Here is a 25,683-nt window from a genome sequence, read left to right on the forward strand (position 1 = left end):
GGGATAGAAATACAGCTGGGAAATTAGGGCAGGGACTCGGTGCTCCAAGGAAACTGGTTTCCTCTTCTATGTGGTTAGTTGTCCCGTGTTTCACCTGAAGGTCAGAGGTTATTTTAGATGATCGGATGATAGAACTGCAACAGCTCCAAACCAGGTGGGACAATCATTGAAATGTCTGAGAGAGGAAGTCATTTCAGGATACAGTTCAAGGAGAAATGAAAGTTATGATGTGCAAGTGTTTGACTTTGAAGGGGGAGGAGGGTGCTGACAGCAGGGCAGGAATCGCTGTGTACATTTCCTGTTCCCGTTCCTTAACTGACATCCTCAGGCATCTCTCCTCCTTGGTGTGGGGGTGGGGGGAGAGAGAGGAGTGTTCTCTACTGCCCTCTTTTTAGCCTCCTTAATCTTGTTTATATGGCACCTGCAGCAAGGAAACATCTGTCCAACAAGGATGGGATTGGGGTTACAAGAGTTTGCCATAGTGTGTTAAAGTAAGAGATGCACAGAAATGAATTTTGAGAAGATGGCATCGATTGACCTAAAAAGTACTGAGGGGCCCCTGGGTGGCTCCGTGGGTTGAGCGTCTGACTTCAGCTCAGGTCATGATCTCGTGGTTTGTGAGTTTGAGCCCCCCACGAGACTTGCTGCTGTCAGCCTGTCAGTGCAGAGCCTGCCTTGGATCCTCTGTCCCACTCTCTCTGCTCCTCCCCGACTTACACTGTCCCCAAAATATTTAAAAAAATTCTGATCTCGCTCATTTCTCCTAAAATTGAGGGGTGCTGTTTCTGGAATCTCAAAGCTTTGGGAAATAATCAGAATTGCAGAGTGGATGGAAATCACCTCATACCTTATTTTAAAGGCTCACACATACTTCAGAGAAGCAATTTTTCTGGTCCTGGACTTAAGGAAAATATTATTATTCTCTTATGTTTTTATTTATTACTATAAACAAGCAACTTCATTTTAACATTTACTCTTTATTGTGTTGCATGAAGTACCTATGTAATGCAAGTATGTACTGTACTAAAATATCTATATTTCCAAATAACATTATATGGTGTAGCCCACAGTCTCTGCAGAAGCATCTTGAGTAACCTGTGCCTTTATACTTTACAATCCATTGTTGGTTGCTGTGAAAAGTATGATTAACAGATGAAGAAAAAGAGATAAAGCTAAATATGAATACACTTTTCCAAACATATACATACGCAGCTTACAATGGGACCCCAAATGGAAACAAGTCAAATGACAACATTTGATGTGATACCTATAAAATGTAGACTCTGCAATAAAAAGCCAAAGGCACATAAAAATATATTTTAACTTTAAAAATAACTTAGTTACAGTAATACTTTGCTTGTGTCTTACCAACATGTAGCGGACAGTCAAAATTTCGCGATATAGATATAATATATAGGGATATATAAGAGCTACAAGAAAATCCCCCAAACCCATAAAGTTGTTCAAATGTGAAAACAGAGAATAGTGTTAACACTGAAGAATTTGCTATGGCGAGCCCAAATGATGTAATATAGAAAAGAGTCTAGAAAAAAGGCTTAGGTGTTAAATAAACTTTGACTTCTTCTTGCTCAGGAAATGCTAGAGTACTGTGAAGTTCTTTAATGTGACTTGTGCAGCCCTTCGAGCTAGTGCCAATCTTGGCCGGGCCAGATTTCTTAACGTGTCTGGAAGCAAAAAAACGTGAGCTGAACATCAGCAATACCCACCGAAAAAAAATGGGTTCTGACCGACTCACTTCCTTTTCGCCAGGACAGTTTTTGTTGTTATTGTTTTGTTTTTGCAAACAGGGCATAACAGATACAAAAAATACTTTGTAGGAACATTATTTTAGAAAACCTATCACACAGTGGCAAACATAGCCAGTGAAGCTCTTCTCTCCGACTGTGGTTGGTTTAGTTCTTATTTTTTGATGATACCTTTTACCCCCGAGGACAAGAGCTGGTGGTGTCTGTTACTTATTTTTATCCATGACATTCAGCACCTCATCCAAAAACGAGGGCCCCAGATCGAGCTGCAGGGAGAGGAGGGACCCCGTGAGATCGGAGAGGGACTCCTCTGATTTAGTCTTGTCTTTGACGAGCTCGCACGGGGCAGGCTGGTCATACATGTCCTCGGCCGGCCAGTCGGGGTACTGTTCGGAGAGGCTGGAGGAGTGGCTGTCCCTGCCCTGGCTGGACTGCGACGCGGACCCGCTGGAGCCCCACGACACGTCTCCCTGGTGGCCTGTCCCGTTCTCCAACAGACTGCTCTTCTCTGGGGCCTTTTCCTCCATGACAGGCTCACAGCTAAGCCGGGGCAGCTTGGCCGGCCCGAAGGACTCCTGCTTGGAATTAAACGTCACCGGTGACAGTAAGGGCAGCATGAGCGCCTGGGAGCCTCCGATGGTCGGGAGGGAGATGGCGTTTTTGAGCACCGGGGAGGGCGTTTCTGTGAACATGGAGTCGGACGTGCTGTTGGCCCGGAAGAACTCGCCGTGCCCGGGCAGCTGGCCCATGCGGGCCTTCTCCTGGTTTCCAGGCAAAAGCTCGTAGTTCCCCTGGAGGAAAGAAATATCTCCAAAGACGTCGTGCTGGCCCTCTTTGCCGATGTGAATGGTGTGGCGAAAGTCTCCCAGAGGAGGACTAATCATGTCGGGGGACAGGATGTCCCTCAGTTTAAATTTCTTTCCTTTCTTGTTATTGGCAGCTTTCAGGTAAATTGGGGTCTTGGCTGGCATTTTGGAGTTGGAGGAGGTCTACTTTGCAAAAGGGAAAAGGGCCACTTTCTTCGCTGATGTTAAGCTCCGAATATCCTTTCTGATAGGATCTGTCACATCATTTTTCTCAAGGAGCTTCTAGAAGTGGCTCTGAAATGAGACTGGGTTGAAAAGGCCTTCCTGAAGTCACAGCCAAGTGGGGCGTCCTGGAGAGCCAGTTACATCATCCAACCCATCCCACGGCGGGGAGAAACCTGGAAAGGAAACCAAAGCAGGTTATATTCAGCTGACCCTTTAGGGTTCACTGGGCCTGCCTCTTTCTCAAGAGCCTGTGAATAAAGGCAGGACCAGTTCCCATCTAAAGCCAAACTCTATTTTTTTCCCTCCATCAAGTAGGATAAGAACTTTAATCTTAGGGTCTTTTACTAAGGGTCTACTAATCTTGGTCTTATTTCTGGGGGAAACAAAGAGATGGAAAAAAACTCATACCTATGACATCAGTACTTTCTAAACATGGCCATGGACACAATTTTCTGCACATGTCTAAGATTTTTAGATTTTTCTCTATTATAAGAATTGCTGTCAGCACATGACCAGAGTGATTTCAGCTCCTTAGATACAAAGTAGATTTGCTTTAAAATGTTTTCCCTTTTGTTTGATAATATTTTGTTGCTGAGTTCTGTATCTAAATAAAACTAATGCAATGCAGCAAATAGTCCTATAAGGAAAGGGGTTGGAAATACCATTTACTAAGTGACAGCGGCTATTATGTGCCAGTGGCCAACAAAATCTTAGCAAAATCCAGTCGCACAAATGAGAAAATAGGGATTCAGGAGTCACAAAATAAATCACCCTTTGTCAAGAACATACAGTCAGTTCATGACAGAGCCCGAGCTGGGATCGAGTTGTGGCACAGAAAACTGGGCTGTCAAGCCTTTCAGGTCTTGGAGACATTCTGAGATAGAAGGAAAAGAACAAAACTGATTCTTTTCAAACAAAAACCAGTGTGATCATCTACAACTGGCTGGGTCTTAGAAATACTTTTGGAACACTTCCTGATAAAGTTTGTGTCCTCTCCCTGTGGTAGGTGGCACCCCAAGGTAACCCCCATGATGTGCCTCCTGGTGTTAACACCTGTGTGGGCACAACCTGGGACTTGCTTCTAAACTGCAGAATGTGGCAAAGGTGATGGGATGTCACCCGTGGTTAGGTGACAGGGTAAAAGAGTCCATCTTAGCAGACTGGAGAAAGGTGCCTTTCACTGGCTTTGAAAAAGTAAGCCGCTGTGCTGAGGGAGGGCCCGTGGAGATGAATTCTGCCAACAACCTGAGGGAACCGGAAGTAGATCCCCCCCACCCCGGTTGAGCCTCTGATGAGAGCAAAGCCCCCTGGCATCTGTCTCCCAGCCTGATGAGATCCTGGAGCTAAGCCCTGCCTGGGCTCCCAACTGACAGAAACTGTGGGACAATAACTTAGGTGGTGTTGTAAGCCACTAAGTTTCTGGTAGTGTGTTACCAGCATAGAAAATGCACACACCCTCCCTGCACATGCAACTTAACACAATGAGAAGTGCTAAGCCAGGAGGTGTGGGGCTCTGGGTTCTCATCTTACAGATGAGAAACTCTTCATCTCTTAAAAATAAATCCTCTGACTCTTTGGTCCCATCAGCTGACGTGAAGAAGTTAAAAACCTTTCCCACTGAGGGAATTCCTGAAATGCTCTGCTGAGACCTCTCCCATCGGGCTCTCCTCCTCACTGGCAGAGGAGCAAATAAATAAATAACTATCCAAGAGCTGAGTTGGATGGTGGCTTGAAGAGAGCCAGCCACATTTGCTTTGTAGCAGCTGGAGGCTGTACGCATAAAAATTTCGAGTTCATTTCCCCGTGGCAGGTGGAAAGAACCGTGCTCTGGCACCCAGTGGCAAGGCACCAACAGGCTCCGTTTGGGAAGTGGCTTGCACCCAGACTGGACAAGGCAGGGACCGATGATGAGCTGGACAGGCCCACCCCGCCCTGGCTTCGTGCGTGGGAAGGTGGTCCACGTAGCACAAGTGGGTTTGCACCTCGAGTGAGCCGACCTTGAAGCTGCCACCTAGGACCTCACACTCAGCATCTCTCCGTTTCGTCCCAAGTAAGGACCTGGTTCAAACCTCCCCAAAGTGCTGCTGCTGTGGCCACACAGAGGCACCCCCTGGTTCTGCTTCCCACTTGAGGTTAGGATCGCATGGAAACACTGTTACTAATGGAGATGTGCCTAAGAAGCCAGGCTGGTGGGTCCGGATATTCTCTCGGCTTTGACGCTAATTTGGGTCTGGGGGCAGTAGCAAATGTCACAACTCCAAAGCCTTGGATCCCAATGGCAGGACTTCCTCCGTCTGTAAGTGCACGACAGCCTGGGGCCCCTGCCACTCGGGGGGAAGCTGGCATTGCCTTCCCGCACCTCTGGGCACAGCGTGGCAGATGGTGGCCTGCAGGAGCCGCCCGGGCACCGGGCCCCCAGGAGGTGGGAGGGAGCCCCGAGGGACAGCTGCCCACCGGAGCGGTGTCCACGGCACACACGGCCAGGAGCACAGCTGCCAGGGAAAGATACAGCATGTCCACCGCCAACTCAGGGGCAAGTGAGGGCTGCCCGTGGTCAGCTGGTGGAGCCAGGGTTACGCGAGGCCAGAAACCGGGGCAAGGCACTTCAAATCAGGCAGAAAAGGAAAAATGCCACGAGGATGCAGCCAGAGAACAGTTCCCTGCCCTGCTGACCGGATCACTCACAATCGCCCTTCACTTGAACAGCGCCTGGCTGCGCTGGGGAGAGAAGGGAGAGGAAACATTTGCACCCGGAAGGCTCAGGGGAAGAACGCTCTGCCCTCAGTCCCTGCAGGCCACGGCCACAGCCACGGCCACAGGCACTGCCGGCCCTTCGCCAGAGGCCAGCTCAGACTGGTAGAAGCTGGGTTTTACATCAGGGTCACAGACACAAAGGTGGGAAGGAAGGGACAAAAAATAGAAAAAAAGGAAGAAAAGGCTTGGTGAGTGAAGGTTAGATAAGCTGCAGGCAGTGAGCCTGGAGTGGAAGAGAAGATACATTTTTCTTTCTATAAATATTTACATAGTGTTTATTGTGTGACAGGGATGTAGGCTTCTAGAGCTTTGCAAACAATTTGTATTGAATGTCTACTATGTACCAGTGCTCTGAGCTCCCATACATTGGAAGTTGTTTTTTTTTTTTTTTTTTTTTAAGGAATTTTGGACAAAAATGTCTTTTTAACTTTAGGTGAGCTGCTATTTGCAATGTAGTGTTAGAGAAACAGAGCTCTAATCCCATCCCTTTATCTTATCTTTCTTTTTCAGCTCAGGGGCAACCATGCTTGAGCTAATAATGAGGATTTCTTACACTGGCTGCTTCCTCCCCTCCTTTTTGGATATCCTGGGCTCCCTGGCTTATCAGCCAACATACATCAATGTCCCTTTCCCTTCCTGGCCTGACTATTCTTTCCGCACCTTCTCTGTCATTGCTAATGCAGAAATCTAATGGGCACAGTTTCTTAGCTGTTAACAAAAGAGCTGGTCCCGGGGAGGGTATGTGCATGCTCCCGGGAACCATCAACACTAAATATTACTGAGAGCATCTCTATGTTCTGGGCACTGTGCCAACCTTGGATATGTACCAGCTCACCCACAAGAACCCATGAGGCTGCTACTGTTAATATCCCCATTTTATAAATGATGCACTGAGGTCCAGACAATGAGTCTTGAGTCCCCTCTGCCAAGGCTACGTGGCTATGAAGGTACTAAGCCAAGTCGCCAGGCTCCAGAGTTTAAGGTCCTGTCTCTTAATAATCACACTCGCTGGAATTCAGTCAGCTCCCAAATTATGAAGGAGGTGCATCCCAAAGTCTCTTTAAGATATAAATATGTGATAACACACTGGGCTGATAAGGGTGGGGTCAGGCCCTGCATATACCCATGGTGAAAGCACGAAACAGATCCCACCTCATTGGAAGCTGGTTGCCTTTGGCACCAGAATTCCACTTACAGAGATTTACCCAACTTGCACACAGGGGAAATAATACATGTACAAGATTATCAAATCCAGGAGGATACGACAGTCTGGAGTTGGAAACAACCTAACTGTCCACCGATAAAGGACCGGTTAAATAAATTGAGGTATCATCAATTACAAATGAATATCATACAGGTCTTACGAAGGATTCAACAGTTCTTCGCTGATACAGAAAGAGCTCAAAGATATCTATCTTTACAGGGAAAAACAGATAGGTGCAGAAGTATATAGATACACTTGCATTGGCTTGTGTGTCTGTAAAATATCTCTGGGAGCACACACAAGAAACTAATCATGGTGACTGCCCACAGGGAGGGATGGACAGGATAGGGCAAGGGTGGGAGAGAAACTTCTCACTGTATATCCTTGTATGATTTTGGGTTTTCGAACCACCTGAATGAATTAGCCATTAGCTATTTAAAAAAAAAAAAAGGGCTGCTTAAGCTTCAGGCTGCACCTTGGAGCGAATTTTATACAAAGGTCCTGAGAAGTCTACTCAACCTGTTACCGGATCATAATGTAAACACGTCTGTGGCAGTTGTGTTCAAAAGCCAAAATGTAAGGTGGTGGCCTGTGGGTATATGAAGACCTCAGAAGAGGGCTGACCTTGTCTCGCCGGAGCATGGCCAAGGGACAGATCACCTCTTCCTGCAGGGACTAGGCATTCACGGAAGAGGTAGCACAGGTGTTACTTTGCAGAATGGAAAAGATCTCCTAAGAGAAGGGTTTTTAGTCACAAAGACATGAGAAAAGGCAAGAGGCATAAGTGTCCACGTGGAGGGAAGCACAGACAAGAGGAGGCACTGGGGCTTGGGCGTGCAGCTTCTGTTCAGGCGGTGGCTAGTGACACGGGCCATGCTCTAGAACGGGATGGTCCCTAACACTCAACACGAAATCCTGTCCCTGGCTCACTGCTTGCAGAAAAGGAGACCTGGGCTCCAAGAGGCTGCTGGCAGCTGACAGATGAGGCAGGAGGCAGAGGGAGGATGAATCCCAGTGGGAGAGCCTGAATCAGGCAACACCCAAGAGGCTTTGCCCTCTGCCCAGAAGGAAGTGGGATTACTTGCCGTAGGATGGAGTGGGGAGAGGATATGAGCTACACAACCGGTCCAGATATGAGCTACACAACCAGAATCGGTGAGCAGCCCTCTGGGTGTTCTACAGGTCAAATGAAGAGAATTGTTAGCCTTTTACTATCAGTCAAGACTCTACCATCCATCATAAACACTTAGTACTGAACCACCCAAAGGATGCTGCCCACCCACACTTGGGGGCTCTCCTGGCCTTCCTGCTTTCTTGTGTTGCCATGATTCCTCTGTTCTATCTTCCTCAAATCCAAAGACAGAAAGTCAGAGAGTAAGAAGGCAGGAAGACAAGAAAAAGAGAGGAAGACAGACAGAAATCTTCCCATGTATAGGCTTTTTCTCAGAAACCCTCCTCTTGACCCTGAAATCTGAACTCTCCATGAGGGCTAATCCTTTTCTCTCCCTTCGTGGATCACTGTTTGCTGCTCTTTCCCCCCTTCAAGGGCACTGGAGAGCATATTCATCTGGGAAATTAGATCCCTTAGAAAACAAAGGTCCCAGTCCTGGGGCACTGAGGAGAGGTTAGATTTGCCAACAAAGGGGGTCAACATCCCAGTCAGCTGCTTGTCACCCTCTATCAAGGTGAGAGAGAATGTCTGGCAGATGCGGGGACATGGGTCCAGCTGCAAATGCATAGGCCCCCACTTACAGGAATCTGGGAGAAGCTCAAGCGTTCCAGGACACAGAAGGACTCAAGGAGAAGTTAAAGTCATGGTTTTGATAAGAATGGCAGAGTATCGGGGCCATCCTTCCTGCACCAAGCTGGCCAATTCCATTTTCTGGTGACTGAATGAAGCATGAGTGACAGTGTTAATAAGAGAAATCATCACTGCTACGATAATAATTCAATGAAGAAAAAACTAAAGCAGCCCTTTGATTCATTTCCTTACCATCCTTTTGGTGAACAGAATGATGCCAAAAAGACCAAAGCAGGGCAGTGGCCAGTCGGGGGGGGAGAGGGGGGGCGGGGAGAAACAGGGGGTTCTTAAGAAGTGACACACAAAAAAATCAGTTCTTGAATCACTTAAGAGCTGACAGGACTGGCAATTCATCCGAAAAGAACAAAGAGGTTTAGATTCTTTAAATTCCATTTATTTTAAGAAAGGAATGTTTGGTTGGTCTACTAATTATTTTTAGAGTAATTCTTAGTGGAGAAAGAGAGCAAACACGTGCTTGCATCCTGCAAAATAGGTTGCGATGTTAATTTAAAACACACATGTATAAAGACAGGGGCAGGTGGGGGGTGGGGACATCATCCTGAGGGACCTCCAGGCTTTTCCTTTCTTCTACTTTCGGGAAGTGAGCATGTACCAGACTTCCCCTTTCTTGCTTGGTTGTCACATCCTCCAAGGACATCCTACCTTCTCATCACTTTTCACTTTGCCTCCCTTTTTCCTAACATCCAGACACAGCACTGCCACACCACCTGGGCCCCAAGCGAAAATGTGACATGTTCCTCCTTCAAATCTGAACCATCAGTCCCAGGGAAGGAGGATGTTGACTCAGTCAAGAACCTCTCCACCCCCCAACCATCTTCGGGGTATTTCTCTCCACAGCGATAAGCCCTGAAAAACTGTATTTGATCCTGGACTCCACACTTTGGAAGGGATAAAGGCTACCTGGAACATGTTCCTACATGTTCTGAGGAGTCCCAACTGGGAGACAAAGAACTTGGTCGTGACATGTGAGAAGCTGAAGGAGGGGAGCGACTGAAAGAAAACTCAGAGCAAGGGAAAACAAATCTTTAGGAATCTCAAGGAGTCATTTAAACTGTAATAGAAAAGGGATTAACTGATTCTCTGAGGCCCTAGAGAAGCTGAGAAGCAGGTACAGGGACACTGGCTTCTCCAAGGGAGAAGGTCTCCAAGGGAGACCCCGGGTGTCTCAAAGATGGAAAGGGTGGCTGTGGGATGGGGACGGCGATCAAGGTCTGAGGATGTCACAGGGAGCAGCCCTGGTCCCAAGCCTCCTCAGTGGTGCATGATGTGTGGTGTTTTGTCTCTGCTCCTTCTGAGTCTCCTACTGGGGAGTATGATCGCTGTCAATTTCCCCATGGCCTCCTGTCACATTCGCCTATGAAAACACTCACAGACTTTACCTAGAAGACTTTCCATTTGAAGATGGTTGTGTTTTTACTCAAATTCCAAAGAATTTGAAATTCACAGGAAAAAAAAAATCATAGTATTTGAAATTCCACACTGAACTTCAATCAAAATCCAAGAGGGAAAAAAAATGTAACCAGAGAACACCCGATAAACAGCATCCTGAAGAGATGCTTTTCATATTTTTGGTCTATTTACTCTACCCCTAAAAAGATAAGATGCCTTTTCTATTTTTAGATTCTTACCCTCTCCCTCCTACATCATCCAAACCGAGGACATAGCTATATGTGACAAGACAGCGAAACTCCATTCGCTCAGCCCCCAGCTGCCTAGCTTTCATGCACATGAACTTACAGCCAGACTGAACAGACTGCATTTTATGGACCCACTCAGAAAGGCTGATACATCTCACCTTCACTTACCTATAAATGGACTTCTCGTTTATGACTCAGCTACAGCTTGTATTTATTTTTCTTTTACGACCTGCTTTGTAGCAACCCACAAATACCATATGGGGGACTCACTGCTCATTTGTGTACACACCTCACATTTACGGGCTCTAATTGTACTAGTTGAAAGATTTTTTAGAAGCAAAACTGGAAGACAGCACATCCACCTCGAGAGTCTGCACTTTTGAAGCCACACCTGTTCTCCCTGTTAAAATCAGTTACTGGGGAGGACTCAATAGGGACATCGATCCCCAGCAGCTGTAGCAAGGCAGGAGGAGGACGAGGACAGGTTCTCTTGAAATGCCGACTCATTTATCATGACTAGTTTTTTTTTTTTTTAATTTTTTTATGTTTATTTTTGAGAGGCAGAGAGAGACAGAGCGTGAGTGGGGGAGGGGCAGAGAGAGAGGGAGACACAGAATCCGAAGCCGGCTCCAGACTGAGCCATCAGCACAAAGCCCCATGCGGGGCTCGAACTCATGACCTGTGAGATCATGACCTGAGCCGAAGTCGGACGCCCAACCGCCTGAGCCACCCAGGCACCCCTATCATGACTAGTTTTACATGGGGCACAGACTCAGGGCTAGTCAGGAGGACCAAGGCAGGCACTCTAGACTTTGGTGGATATGTGAACTGCTTGCATGCTTCCATAACTAATGGATCCCCACCTGATCTGCAAAGTTGCGGGGACAGTATCAATACAGAAAGAGAACTTGACCCCAAAGGTCAGGCCCCTTGAATGCTCTATTTCCCTAATGGGGTGAAAAGACAGATAGGGGGCCTTCCATGTTATTCTCCCAACCTGCTGGGGTCCTCGATAACCATTCATTCTCACTGGATGGGCTGAATCATGACATCTCCAATCATACCAGCACTGGGTATATGTGGAAGCTGGCAGTGGCCATCTCATTCTCCACCCACTTCCAAGGCAGGCTCTCCCGTGTCATTTGTATGTAAATATCTGTACACAAATATTTATCCAGTGAATGAATGAATGTCCCCTCAGACTGGGCCGAGAGCTCTTCTATGGACACGCACTGGGTCCAGTTTGCCTCCCACTACACGTGGCACACAGTGAACATCAAGTTAAGAAGTGTTTAAATCCATAACCCCTGCTACACCTTCCATCATGAGAGAGGAACTGGTTTGCTCCCAGGTTCCACCCCCCAGTCCAAGTCTGCAGGGGCTCCTCAAGGAAGCGGCAAGTTTGAAATGCCTGCTTCTCTAAGGAATTCACACTTATATTAATGGCAAACATCTGAGTGTTTGCTGCGGGCCAGGTAGGTGTTAGAAAACACCTCTCAGGAAGTGATCTTAGATTAAGCCCAACTCTTAGGTCAACCAGCCAAAATACGGAGGAGCGATTTCTGCCACAGCTCGACTCCACAGTCTGGGCTCTTTAATTGCTGCTGGTTGGCTAACGTGAGGACTTGCATGTAAGTGAGTTCAGAATGGAATGTCCTCTGCAGGCTACCTGCCTTGAGTTGTGACAGCACGAAGAAGTGATACACTATGGTCTCAACATCAATGAGAGGCAGAGATCATAACTTAACCTTGCTGGGAAGCAAGAATGAATAAAATGGTCCTAGACACCAACCAAAAGAATTTTCTCAAAGAGGATCTCAAAAGGAATTTGACTTTATGCGAAAGAAAAGCCTAAAGATGAAAATTTTGCCGTAAGAAAGCCCCCTGAGTCTCAAGGAGAAAAACAAACATCCTGTTCTTAGAAAAGAGTGTTCACTGTTGTTAATTCTTTCCCAGAGGAAGCACGTGCATGGGGCCATTGACAACAACCACACAGCTTTCACCGGGGACAATGGCTCCCTTCCCTCACTAGTGACACTTCACTTCCCCCCTAACTTTCTGAAATGAAGAACCCTGTGTTCCTTACATGGACTGTCCTCCCACCTGCTTACCATCGACCCTTACTCATAACATCCTCCAAGACCTGCTTTAGTCACTTCCTTCCCAGAGAAATTCTCCAACTCACCTCACATAATCCAGACTCAGTACTGCATTGGCAGAGGCTTTCTTAGGACTCCTGAAGAGCCTGCATTTGTTATTTTTCTGTTTTGTGATGTTATGCCTGATATCTCCAGATAGGTGGTAAGCTCCATAAAAATAAGGTGGGCAAAGGTGCTATGAGTAAGAGCTATTATTGATAAATTATAGTCAGTGGGCCAGATCCAGACCTTGGCCTGTTTGTGTAAATAAAGTTTTATTAGAGCACATCTATGCCCATTCACTTATATGTTGTCTACAACTCAGTAGTTCTTAACTGAGGGTGACTTCACACCCCCACATTTGGCAATGCCTGTAGATGTTTTTGATTCTCAGGACTGGGGATGGTGGTGTCACTGGCATTTAGTGAGAGGGGCCATGGATGATGCTGAACATTCTGCAATGCACAGGATAGCCCCCACAACAATGAATTATCTGGCTCCAATTCTCAGTAGTGTTGGCATTGGGAAACCCTGGGAGAGATGCTTTCACAGGACAAGGTCAGAGTTGAGTAGTTGTGACAGACTATGTGGGCCTCTCGGTCTAAAATACTAACTGACCCTTTACAGAAAAAGTTTGAGCCCCTGCCCTTAGATATGGCATTTCCACAGGGTTGGATGGTTATTGTCCCTCCCCCAACCTTTCACAATCCCCCTGCAATCACACCCCCACACGTGGCCTCAACTGTCTCCTCTAGTGACAAGAGAAGTGAAAAAAGCAAAAGGAAGCTACTAGAAACCTTTTGACATTGCCATAACAATCAAGCCCACGATGAGTGGCTTCTTCTTCTTGGACAGGCCATTGACAAGTTTGTGTCGTTTGGCTTGCATGGGAGCTGGGTGTGGGCCCGAGGTACTCACTTTGCACTCTAGTATCAGTATACAACGGATTGGAAATTAAAACAAATAACACACTAAAAAAACACTGCTCCTTCACAGACAGCATTGGTCTTTTCTCCCCCAGTCTTTGAGACTTCACTTGGCTTCCCCCAGGGACTTCCTGTTCAACTCGCCCCACACAAACGTGCCATCTTTCTTTCCCCCTTCCCTGACCTGGCACAGGCCTTCTGTACTTTCCTCTCTTGGTAAATGGCAGGAAGTCCCCCACAAAGTCTCCCTGCCTCATTCTCCATAACAAGGCCCAGAGCTGTCTCCTCTCATCAACACCACTGCCTCAGCCTTTTTTTTTTTTTTTAATCCCTCAAGATCTCTCTCCTGCACAAGCACATTTGCCCCCCATTGGTCTCCCTGCCTCCAACCTCATCTTGAGTGAGCCGGCGACAATGCCTGAGTAACCTGGTCACTCTCGGTCTTCGATAGCACGCCCACCCTTGTAACCTGGACACAGAATAAGCCATTTGGGTCCTGCCTACCCCTGTGGCTAATAGTTCCCACCAGCTCCCCCAAAGCCTCCTAAACTGAGCCTCGTCTGTACCTTGTTTATTTTTTTTCTAAATGTTTATTTTGAGAGAGCCAGAGAGCAGGAGCAGGGGAGGGGCAGAGAGAGAGAGGGAGACAGAGAATACCAAGCAGGCTCTGTGCTGTCAGCGGAGAGCCTGACATGGGGCTTGAACTCACCAACTGTAGGATCATGACCTGAGCTGAAATCAAGAGTCAGATGCTTAACCAACTGAGCCACCCAGGCACCCCTATTGTACCTTGTTTATACTTCAAAGCCACCAATTATCACACTATGCTGCCGTCACTGCTTGTGTCTCCCACTAGGTTGCCTTCTTTTGGGGAGAGACAACTATATTTAATTCACAGCTGGCACTGAATAAATGTTTGTTGAATGAAGGAACAAATGAGAAAGTCTGAAAGAGACTGCCTTGTCTTGCTTCCCCTTCAACCCTGCCCTCCTTGCTGAAAATCCAAGATAGAGTCTTTCTATGACTCCTACAGGAAAAAATAAATGAAACCTTTTAACAAAGGAGCTGTGGCCTCTTGTGGCAAAAGCTTTCTTTCATTTTTTCCATCTGTAAGGCATTTTAACCTTTCTCTATCCATGCTGGGTAAGAATTTTACAGCCTATCAATGCAAGCCACAGTAATTCCATAGGCTCTTACAGATCTTTGGGATTAAGGCAGAGAATATTTGTTATCGTGCTATTTGAAAGGGAAAGGATGTCAATCCTTGACTGCAATGTGCAAATACCATCTCAGAGAGACAGGCAAGACTCAAGAATAAATTGACAATACATTCCCCTGAATGCAGACCCACTAGTTATATTTAAGTCAATCTTACAGAATGAGGCCCTGGGAGAAACAATGAGCTCGCTCTCCTGACCTTTCCTTTCAAAAGGAAGTGGGTTAAGGGGGAAATTTGGATTATTTGGCCCAAGAAGTACAAAGAAACCTCAAGAAACTATAATGGACATTCTACAGAAAAGGGTTGTTTTGAATATCAATGTGGGACTAGCACAGAGCAGGTACTTAAGAAAAACGCGTATCAAATGAATGAACACTTTGGCAAACAAAACAATAGAGCCCTCACTGAGGTTCTAGGCCTTAGGGGAGAAGCTAAAACTTTGAACCGGGCTTGCAGGCTCCTTGGAGAACTCCAGACACACACATATGTGCCAGTTACCTTCTATGTAAATGGAGATAATTACCCCCAACCCGCTTCTCTTAAAGGTGATTATAAGAGCTGAGTGCTATGCAAACGCAAAGTATCATCTTGACCCCAAATGAAAAACCAGAACGTCTACTGAAACTCAACATGAAGGAGGGGAACCACTCTAACTGCCAAAATAACCACTTTCATTTTCTCCTTAAATGTTGTCTGTAGTTGTCATCAAAAAAATGGTTCGTGTCCACCCTGTGAACAGTCTCCACAAGTGGAAGGAATTGCCACCTCCAGCTGACTCAGGATAATTCCTTCCTCTGGCACGGGGCTAGCTTCTCCTACAAATGTACAGGCCCCCTTTCTCTCCAGGTGCAATTCTCCCAGGCTTGAGGACAAATGAGACTTCAATGAGCTGGGAAAATTATCGTCAACCGTTGTTGGTCAGATGAAGAAAAATTTCAGGGCCTCTAGTTATTTTCTTTAAGTATTTGGCAAGCTGTCAGGTGAAAGGGCATCTGTAGAGTCCCAAGGAAAGAAGGAGGCATGTGATTAGAGTTCATGGTGAGGCCAGGTGGGGCTGGGTCTGAGGAAGAAGTCTAGAACAACTTGAATTAATCAGTCCGAAGAAGAGGAGAGGCTTTCCTGCTGAGTCTGAGATGCTGTCGGGATTCCAGCAGGGAAGGGAGGGAGTTAGGGTAGATCTCCTCTAGGCGACGCTAACTTAAAGTAGCAGTCTGTGGCAGGTGCCTGTGAGCTGCACAGAGATGATATCACCACAGAGTTGTAAGATTTATCCTTGGTATTACAGACAAAGCATTTTATGATAGAGATTCCTCACACTGTGTTCCCTGGAACTCCCAGAGTTCAAGGGAGGCACCTGCGGGTCACTGGTGAAGGGAAGGGAGACAGAAGAGTAGGGCCAACATCCCTACCCATTTCCTTCCTCCTCTTTAACCAAAAGATTCCAAAATCTGTTATTTAAGATACTGGGTTTACATTAAGATTTTCTTTCTTTGCTTTAGCTAGGAAAAAAAAAAAAGTCCGAAAGAGGTCTCATGCTTTCTGTCACTCAACTCTTAGGGCCTTGGTTTTATCCTGTCAGAATGAGAGCAGGGCCGAAATTAAGGACCCTTCCATCTGTGAAATGTTAGGGTCTGTGATTCTACATCTGCAGAAACATCTAGTTTCCAGGGAATTTTTAAGGGGAAAAAAACGACACTTTTTAATGAAGTTAATAGAATCAAAATACTTGTTACCAGCCTATTAAATGTTCATCATCTTTTCCCATCCTTCCTGGTACCAAATTGAGGGTACAAAGCAGGCCAGTAATTTTCTCTGGGTGCCTCACTTTGCTCCTCTGCGGAGTGGAGATAGGAATAGCGTTTCTTAGGAGGAGACAACACACGTGTAACGTGCTTGACCGAGTTCTGTTAGGCAATGAGCTGACAAATCAGTAGAAGAGGCAATTGTTATTAAATATTCCAAGAAACTAGAGCTGGATAAGGAACAAGACAGAAGCCAATGATCAATACGTCCACCAGGATCAGGAAGTCCACGGTTCACACGGTCACGGCCGGAGAGATGCAGGCAAGCAGGAGGAAGCACAACGAGCCTTACTCTGCCCAGTACCAGGCTGACACGTGGCGCTGACACGGGCACTGCCCGGGTGGCACTGAGCCCCCGCAGTGGCACCCGGGCAGGAGGAAGCTTCAGAACAGGCTGCAACTCCCCAGAGGAGACTCAGAGGAGGTTCTGGTGGTGGCTTCCTTCTCAGAGAACCCTGGGTGATCATGACCATCAGAATCGAAGGATGATGGCGCCTCCCTTTGAATGTGAAGGTTCTGTAGCCTGGGAAGGAGTAACTTTACTACCGCAGGATTCGATTTCTTTCTTTTTTTTTTTTTTTAATGTTTATTTATTTTTGAGAAGGAGAGAAAGAGAACGAGCGTGCACAAGTGGGGAGGGGCAGAGAGAGAGAGAGAATCCGAAGCAGGCTGAGCCACCCAGCCACCCCTACTACCGCAGGATTTGCATAAGCTGTTAAGTGCAAATGACTTCTGGCTTGACAACACTGGGAGAAGACTGTGCCACAGGCAGAACCATAGAACAGGCTAGGACTAGACCGTCTGCTTTCCCATTAGGTCCTGTTTGTAAAAGAGACGAAAGCTGACCTAAGCTAGGTTCAGTCCCTACTTTCAAGGAGCCGGCAGTCTAACTAGGTAGCCGCAAGGGTCAAAAGATGATCATTCAAACAGTAAGTGTTACAACACCAAGTACAAGACACTGTGGAAATGCCTCGGGTACAAGCGAGGGAAGAGTGATAGAATGACAGCAGTCTACAGGCAGAAGAGAGCCTGGAAAACGTCTGCTTCTTCTGTGCCCCCATCCCTCCCCTTCCACTGCCTCACAGACGAGGGGGCAGAGTCTACCCAGAGAAGCGCAGGGGTTTGCCTTGTGACACAGCTGGCCAGCCAAGGGCTTACAGCCTCATCTCCAGCTGTGTTAAAATCAATGTTATACGTCTGAACTGACCCTTGGCAAAATAAATAAATAAATAAATAAATAAATAAACAAACAAACAAAGTAAAAAAAAAGAAACAAAAGGTAAAGAAATCAAATGCATTCTGAAATGGCAAAGCCACATTAAACCAAAAATGCCTTGTTTAGGAAATGGGTGCGGCCTATAATGGATTGGAACAGAACCGGTCTTTTTCAACTAAACACACAGTGATTTATCATTGGCAATGATGTGTCCACAGATATGACCTTCAAGTTGTCACCAGAACATGACAGATTCCCAAATGTGGAAGCTGTCTAAATAGAGGCCTGACTTTGAAGTTCTCTGCCTTCCACGGTGGCTCAGACTGCTTTGCTACAGAGCTGCACTGGTCTGTTTTTCAACCCAGGGTTTTCACATTATTAGTAGTAAGACTGGTAGGCTGATAGGTGTCACTGATTCCAGCTCACTGGGTTCTACGGCTAGAGGTTATCTGAAACCACCTAGCACCAAACGCCTCATCTATGAGACAGAGACCCTGAAGTCAGTTTATGCCTGGATCAGAGCCAAGACCAGAATCTGTTTTCTCGACTCCAGCACCTCTGTGACTGTTTCCATTAGTTTTGTATTAATTTTATCAAACAGCAGAATGACAGGTGTGCTCACATCTCCCGGTGCGTTCTTGTGGCTCTAATCCTTTGACTCTCTAAAATGTCCTTGGGATCCTTCAGCTCTGTAGGGCAGACTGCAGTGGATGGCTTCAGCCTCTGGCTTGCTGCTTCCCAGAGTGGGTTGCCTGCCAGACCACTCCTGCCGGTTGCTCTGCGGGCTAATGATTTGAGACTCTGGACACTGTCTCCCCGTGGAGACTCAACGAACACAGTGGCATATTAAATGCTCTGAGAAGTCCTGCAGAAAGGGACCTTAGTCAAGCCAGTTTCCCAAAGAATCCTTTTCTGGTGCCATTCATATCTCAGGGTGCAAGTTAGGTGGTGTTATGCTAGCTAACTGCAGATGTGTTATCAATGCAACATGGCTTAACAAAGAATCAAAGGCTAGAAGACGAATAGTGACTTTTTCAAACATGCAAACAAAAGCCAAACCCCTGAAAATCAGGTTCTTTCAGGTTCATATTTGAGATTCAAGGCTTCTACTATTCATTCATGACTTTAGCCAGCAATAAGGATTAATCAAATACTACTAATTTGGAATTTACCAGCTTTCAAATGCCTCAGTTTGCCTGGCTATTCAGAAACAGTAAGCTTTGAAAATATCAGTATCATGATTCATATTTTAAAACTATGGGTTTTCATTTTAAAAATGAAACAAGAGGTACTGTCGAACTCGGCCCCTCATCATGAGACACTGGTGAACTTGGCACTGAGGAAATATATCAAGGCCAAACAAGGCTTTTTTTTTTTTTTTTTTTTAGGAAAGAAAAATACCCTACTATTGCTACATAACTATTTGGCTACTTATATTATTTTGGTTTGTGGGGTGCTGTTTTGTTTTGTAACCATTAAAGGGTGGGGGCAGGAGAAGGGAAGATTCCAAATGGAAGCCGACAGCTTGAAGGCTATTGCTCTTGGTTTTGAGGCAATGTAAGTTACTTTGGGCCATGCTTTCCAGAACCCCTACTTCGGTCTGGGTCCCCCCCTAATCACAATCCCACAAGTCCAAGGCAGTAGAGGCCAGTCAGGCTGATCCAGGGTACCTCTCTTAGGTTTCAAAGGCTTCCTTACTCTGTCCCACCAGAAGCTTATCTGGCAGGGTCCGGGGCAGGTGCAGAACTATAAGGAGGCCCGCCTTCCACCAAGGACAGAACCTTCCTGCCCAGTTTATTGGCGGCTCCTGCCTCTTGCTTAGCTCCTCCCGAAGCAGTGTCATTATGAAATAGGTATTAAATGTCCATTGGGTGCCAGGGACTGAAGGGCCACGCACCATTGGGTGTGGACACTGGCCTGAAGGACGGGACCATCCAGACTGCTTACGGAACACTGCAGCCCCTGGTTCTCCTGAACATCAACGCAGGGTTGTGGTCCTCTCTAAGCTCCACTCCATCCTTGGTCCCAGAAGTTCCTGGCACCTAGATGTTGCAGGGCCTTTTTTTTTTTCCTCCTTCCTGAGTCCTACATTTTCACATAGCAATAGCAAATCTCTTCATTTATGGTGTAAATTAAATGCTCACGTTAACTCTAGCGGTTTGATTCTGGATCCCCTGCAGAAGACTATGGCTATACCTGTGAGATTAAACTATCTTCAAAAATGAAATAATTCACCCGGTATCCCCCAAGGCTGGCAATTACTACCATTTTCCTTTGAATATAGAGTACTATGAAATGAATTCTCTGCTGGAGGCCAAAACCCCTCAGAAGAGTCAGATTTAATAGCCTTACTGCCACTCCTCCCAGGTGGTGGGGGTGTGGTATTTAGTACAAGGTCAAATAGACTTGAATCCAGACCTGATTCAGCTACTTAGCTGTGTGGCCTTGGCCAAGTTACTAAACCTTTCTGAGGCCGTGTTCTCATCTTGAAACAATACTCTCTATGTTAAAGAGTAGTTATGAATATTAAATAAGAGAGTATTTATTAAGCACCTGGGAAAAAAATAAAAGCAACAAGGAAGCATCAACCTTTTATTGTACTTACTCTGGATCAGGCACTGTTCTGAGTGAATTACTGTTTTTTTTCTTTTTTAAATTCATTTCATCCTCTGAGTAATATTATTATCCTCATTGTATAATTGGTAAGCTGAAGCACACAGGCTAAGTAATTTGCCCAATTACACAAGTATTAAGAGCCAGAGCTAGGCTATGAGCTCAGGCAGCCTGACTCAGAGAGGTTTCTTAACCTCAGGGTTTCCCCCCCATCTCCTTGCCCTTAAGAGGTGCTGACATGTAAGCAAGATTAGCCACTCCTACATGCACATACTGGGTTGTTAAACTGTATATGCATATTTAGGTATGTTCCTTTTGGTGTAATTTTGGGCACGTATAGAACAGGTCTGTCCCCAGCTTCCACACCCATAAAATGGGGATATTAACAGTTCCTCCTTCATAGAATGATTACTAGAATAAATGAGTTAACCAGGGTGAAGGGCTGAGAAGACTGCTTGGCATTTCGGACAGGCTCCATGTAGGAAGTGGCTTTATCATCCAAAGTCCTGAACAGCATGATGTTTTAGCAGAATTCTTGGGCTCCAGCACTTGGTAAAGGAGATTTTGTAGCTGGCTCAATCTACTAGTTTCAAATGACTATCCTTGTTCTCTGGCAAACATACTGTATTTAAAAATAGATTGAGGGGGGCGCCTGGGTGGCTCGGTCGGTTGAACATCCGACTTCAGCTCAGGTCATGATCTCGCGGTCTGTGAGTTCGAGCCCCGCGTCGGGCTCTGTGCTGACAGCTCAGAGCCTGGAGCCTGTTTCGGATTCTGTGTCTCCCTCTCTCTCTGACCTTCCCCCGTTCATGCTCTGTCTCTCTCTGTCTCAAAAATGAATAAATGTTAAAAAAAAAAAAAAAAATTTAAAAATAGATTGAGGTTCTTATTCAATGAATAGTCGGGTCTACAAGAGTCTGGTTAGAAACAAATTAGGCCAGGCCTAAACGAAATTAGACTGCAAATAAGAATTTTAATAATTAAAAAGAAAACATCAAAACAGTCTTTCTGGAGGGTTTCTTCAGGTTAGGTATTGCACTTCACCCACTGGATACATGCAATGGCTACTGGGCACAGAGCTTGTGAAAAATGTACAGGCTGGTAAGAATCTGTGGGTGATATAGGTTAAAACTACCTTATCCCCATTGCTGTTGAATACCATGAACGTTAGAAGAGAAAAAGGGCAGCGTTTGTGAACATGTTGGACATAAAAAACAAAACACCACATTAAAGGAAAAGCTGGAGACAAACCAGCTCATGTGAGCCCATGCCTTTGTATTTATTCCTCTTGCACATTTAAATTTACAATTAAAAAAAAGTGCAACGCTCCTTACTTTAGCGGTCTTTACATGTTACATTCAGACTGAGAACAGAATTTCACTGCTCAGATTTGGAAGGAAGGGGGGGGGGGCTCATCTTATTTCATGTCTGTAGCTGCTGTCACAGCACCACGTTCCAATCATGGAATTCATAATGTAAATCTCTTGCAGATGATACCACTGGAAAACAGAAACTGCCATGGATCCAGAAACACTTCCAAATTTCTGTAAAGTTCTTATCTTCGGGCCCAGAGGCTGGTATTCAGCGTTGTATTCAGTGAGTATGATTGGGAAATCTACATTCTTTGGGAGACTTAATGAAGAACTTTCAACCATCCCTTGACTATCCAAATAGTCGGTTATTTATGCCAGGTGTGACCATGCGAGGCATTTCAAACCTGCCCTGACGTATCTCTTGAGTGTTTAAATCTATTCTGAAAAGGGTTTGTGGCACACACATACTGTCTAGCTTATTTAACTGCCCAGAAAGGCTTGTGCAAATTACAGGTGGTATCAGAGAGAAGACCTCTAGAACTGTCCAGAAAAGAAGAGACGTTGCATTTCTTGGTTTTTAGATACAAAAACGATCTTTTCTAAGAATGTTATAGGAGCCTTTTAGATAGCCTTAGGGATACCCCATCATCAGACTTCATGGTAAGCCTTTTGTCTCCTTGTGATCTTAAGGGGAAGTCTGCAAGACTGGCTTTGCTATTCAAACACGGACATCTGCTGCACTCCAAATTTCTTGTTCTGTTTAAAAAGCAGCACCCCTAAGAAACTCTGGAATATTGTGAGGCCTAAAAGTTGGGGGTGGGGAGGAAATCTTTGTCTCCCTAACACATTCATCAATTCCCTCCCCCTTCCAAGCACCTCCCTCTCCAGAACCCCCTACACCCTCAGCACACATAAGCAGCGACTCCCCCAAATACATCAGGGCTGCAAAGATTCATGTTGCAGTACTCTCCTGACATTCCTATTCCCGCCCTCATTTTAATTCACTCACTTTTTTTTTTTTTTTTTTTAAACAAAATGTAATTACTTGACTGTCAGCCTGGGCTGCGCTCTGGGGCTTTTACTCTTTTCAACACAGCTGCGCTCCGGGCTTTGATGCTGCTGTCCACGCAGCTTGTCCCAGCCACAGCTTGGCTCTCGGCAATTCAACATTCAAGTGCATATTTATTTTTAAACTGACCTCTCCTAGACTGTACAGTATAAAGGAGGTCCTGCCAAAAAATATGCTACTTTCTATTTATAAGATGAAACACATGCCTCTCGAAGTCGAGAGGGGGATGGAGTACAATAATTCATAACAAAAAAATTACTGGCCAGATCCATTCGTCCTCACGTGTCTGATACTTGTCTGTGTCAAGACAGTTCCAAGGTGGAAAAAAAATCTTGAAAACGCTTCAGCCATTCAGAACCACCGTCAAATAATGATGATAATAATAATAATAACAATAACAATAATTAAACTGCCAGATCTGCAGGTTGGAGCTCCAACCACAATGCCCCCTGTCAAGTGAGAGGGTACCCGGCGGATAGTGCCATCGAAGATCTGCACGGGGCACCCATGTGCGGCCCTGGTGCCATTCCACGATGGGAGGGGGGCGGTAGCCATGTGCAGCTTGTTCTGAGATGGAAAAATGGAATACGCGCCCAGAATGGCTGTCAAAATAGCTCGGAGGGTGCAGTGCAGCCGTGCAGCCCCACCCTGAAAAGTGGTGGGCACAAATGGTAGAGCTCTGCGTCTCGATCTTGCCACCCGAACCCCTCCCCGTCTGCTTTACGTCCCCTTTGGTCCCTTGGACCCCAGCTGGTAAGGCGATGCTCTCCGTATCCCCGCTCCCTGTGCGTTTCCAAGCCTAGCACCCCGCGCACGCCGGAAGCGGCCACGACCGCGGGTCCCACAGACTCACAGGCAGAGAGGAAGGAGCCCTGGGCAGGCAGCAACTCACCGGCAACCCAGAAGATCCCAGCCGCTGACGCTGGGCGGGACGCCCCGCACAGACGCCTCCCGAGGGCACACGCAGTCCCAGCCCGTTACCCGCAGATCCAGCCGAGGCGGCCCGCGAGGCACCTCACAGCACTATCCACTCCGAGTGGGCGTAAAGGCGCCCGAGGCCGCGGGTCTCCAGGCTCGGCCCCCGCTCCCGCCCCGCCGCTGCGCTCCCGGCAGACTCCGGCCGCAGCGGTGTAGGAAGATGCGAGCCGGACTAAGCCCGCGGCTGCCGGACGCTGAGCCTGAACCTGTGAAGGGCGGGGCCGCGCGGGGCGGGGCCGGCGGCGCAGGGGGCGGGCCGGGGCGGGGCGGAGGGTGCGCGCGGCCCCGAAAGACCGACGCCGCCGCTGTACCTGCGCCGGGGCCCGGAGGAGCGGGAGGGGGTCAGCAGCGGCAGCGCCTGCGGGCCCCGGGAGTACAATGGGCGCCCATTGTTACCACCCGGGCGCCACCCTTAGGGATGCGGCGTCCCTACGAGGAGCTGCGTAGGGCTCCCTCGGCACAAAGAGAGGTCTCGGGAAGCTAGCGCGACCTCCCTCAAAGAGGGACCCCTCCCCCCCCGGGTGCTAGCGCCTGGGTGCCCGAGGACAAAGGGACTCCGCCCGCACCCTGGACACCTGCGCTAAACCTCTTGCGCCCACCTCTCCTCGTCCCAACAAGCCGATCTAGCCCGGCGAAGCTAGGGTGCAGCGGGCGGGTGACTCTCGGGAAAGCGGGGCCACCTGACCGCGCCGACCCTCCCCGGCCGCGGGTCCCCCAGCCACTCGTAGCCCTGGCTCGGGGGAAAGGTCTTGTTTTGTCAGTTTCCAGCTCGCTCCCTTTGGAGCTGCTGCCAAAACCCGGAGAGTGGATTTGGCGCACTGGAGACGCCCGGGGCTGCGGGCTGAGCAAGTGGGCACGCGAACAGCCGACGCTGCAGGTTTTTCCAGTCCAGGGGGAGGTGTTTCCTCTCCTGCGGGGTCCCTAAAGAGACTTGCCTGAGGCTGGAACAGGCGGGTGGCGGCTGCCCCCGACGCGCGACGAGGCGCAAGTGGCGCAGCTGCCGGCCCGGGAGCCTAAAATTCCGCCCTTGGAGGCACCTGCGCCCGCCGGTCATTCCGGCGACCGCCGCGGCACGCCCCGCCCCTCCGTCCGGAGGCCCAGCTTGGACCGGGTTAATTAATTTTCTTAATCCGTCTCCGTCTCTTCCTTCTTGAGTCCTCCGCCTGGGTTAATGAGTAGGCGACAGGAAAGGGCGGCGTTTTCCGGCTGTGAAGTCCCAGCCCGCACGGTCGGCCCGGGGAGGCGGCTGGAGCCCGGGGCAGGGGGGGCGTATCGGGCGCTCCCGGCCTGGCCGGGGCCCTGGGACGCTCAGGTTGGACGGAAATCCTGGCACAAAGCAGATACCCTGCAGAGGACCTTGACTTTCCAGAGCGCTGTCAGCTTCAGGTCCTCACGGCGAAGCCCCCCGGGTCTGAAACCTTAGAGGATGCACTTTAAGCCGGCGTGGTAAACCAGGGCTGACGTTAAGGTGAAGTGAAAAGGAAACGGACGCAACTGCTCTGGAAAGCAAAGGTCTTGGGTGGAGTGGTAAAACCCTCAAAGAAAATAATAGTTGACAGGTCAAATGGCCGTGAGGCTGGAAGTCAAATACAAAGCTCAGCTGAAGTGATGTTAGAAATCTGACCAGCAAAACAGTCCAGGGAGATAAGGGACCCTGCGTTGTTTCTTTTCTTCAATTGACAACTCCTCCAAAGTTTCCTTTGGCAGATACCTGGATTTTACTCCAGATTCCTAAGACTTTTACTCGGGGTTCATATTTCAAAATACATGTTCCATTTGGCACTAATGTATATATTTTATGTATGGATTTATTGAAAAATGTTAAATGTTACTGGCCTACTTAGATAAAGGGATTTTTACAAATATTTATGCATAGCTTTCATTGCATGTGGTATTTTTATAAGTACAAATAGTATGTGTATATATTTATTAAATACCACATGAAAAATTTCTTTTGCACACACGAAGACATTCTTCACACATGTCTTACGTGTAAAAAAATTTTTTTTTCATTTGCTCTGTAGTTAGCTGCTGTTAAAAACACTTTGTCCACATGACTAAGTAAATATCTTCTTTTACAGCTTGTGCAAATGGAGGGTGGCAGGTTGTTTGGGGTAGCTATTTTATCCCAAAACCCCATTTTTGTTTTCCTACACCATTCCTCACCTTCTAGAAATGTTCCCTTTCTGCCCTTT

At 47.3% G+C, this 25,683-nt stretch overlaps 1 protein-coding gene across 4 annotated transcripts; it reads right to left on the reverse strand.

The window, feature by feature from the left end:
- Positions 1 to 957: 957 nt before the first annotated feature.
- CDC42EP3 (CDC42 effector protein 3) lies at positions 958 to 24,682 on the reverse strand. 4 transcript variants are annotated; one of them, XM_078444794.2, is made up of 2 exons: positions 24,424 to 24,682; positions 958 to 2,970 (listed from the first exon to the last, which is right to left on the reverse strand). In XM_078444794.2, the coding sequence occupies exon 2, from the start codon at positions 2,735 to 2,737 to the stop codon at positions 1,973 to 1,975; it is 765 nt and encodes a 254-aa protein (XP_078300920.1). In that variant the 5' UTR covers positions 2,738 to 2,970; positions 24,424 to 24,682; the 3' UTR covers positions 958 to 1,972. The 4 variants fall into 4 exon arrangements, with proteins under 4 accessions (XP_078300920.1, XP_060508749.1, XP_060508743.1 ...); XM_060652766.3 differs by lacking the exon at positions 24,424 to 24,682 and adding an exon at positions 24,088 to 24,112; XM_060652760.3 differs by lacking the exon at positions 24,424 to 24,682 and adding an exon at positions 23,403 to 23,905.
- Between the last annotated feature and the right edge of the window lie 1,001 nt (positions 24,683 to 25,683).

The sequence above is a fragment of the Panthera onca genome, chromosome A3, assembly GCF_046562875.1.
Source record: "Panthera onca isolate mPanOnc1 chromosome A3, mPanOnc1 haplotype 2, whole genome shotgun sequence".
Classification (NCBI taxonomy): Eukaryota; Metazoa; Chordata; class Mammalia; order Carnivora; family Felidae; genus Panthera; species Panthera onca.

Bases quoted from the DNA above. Each gene is read 5' to 3' on its own strand.
- CDC42EP3 (XM_078444794.2), bottom strand. From the start codon at position 2,737: ATGCCAGCCAAGACCCCAATTTACCTGAAAGCTGCCAATAACAAGAAA.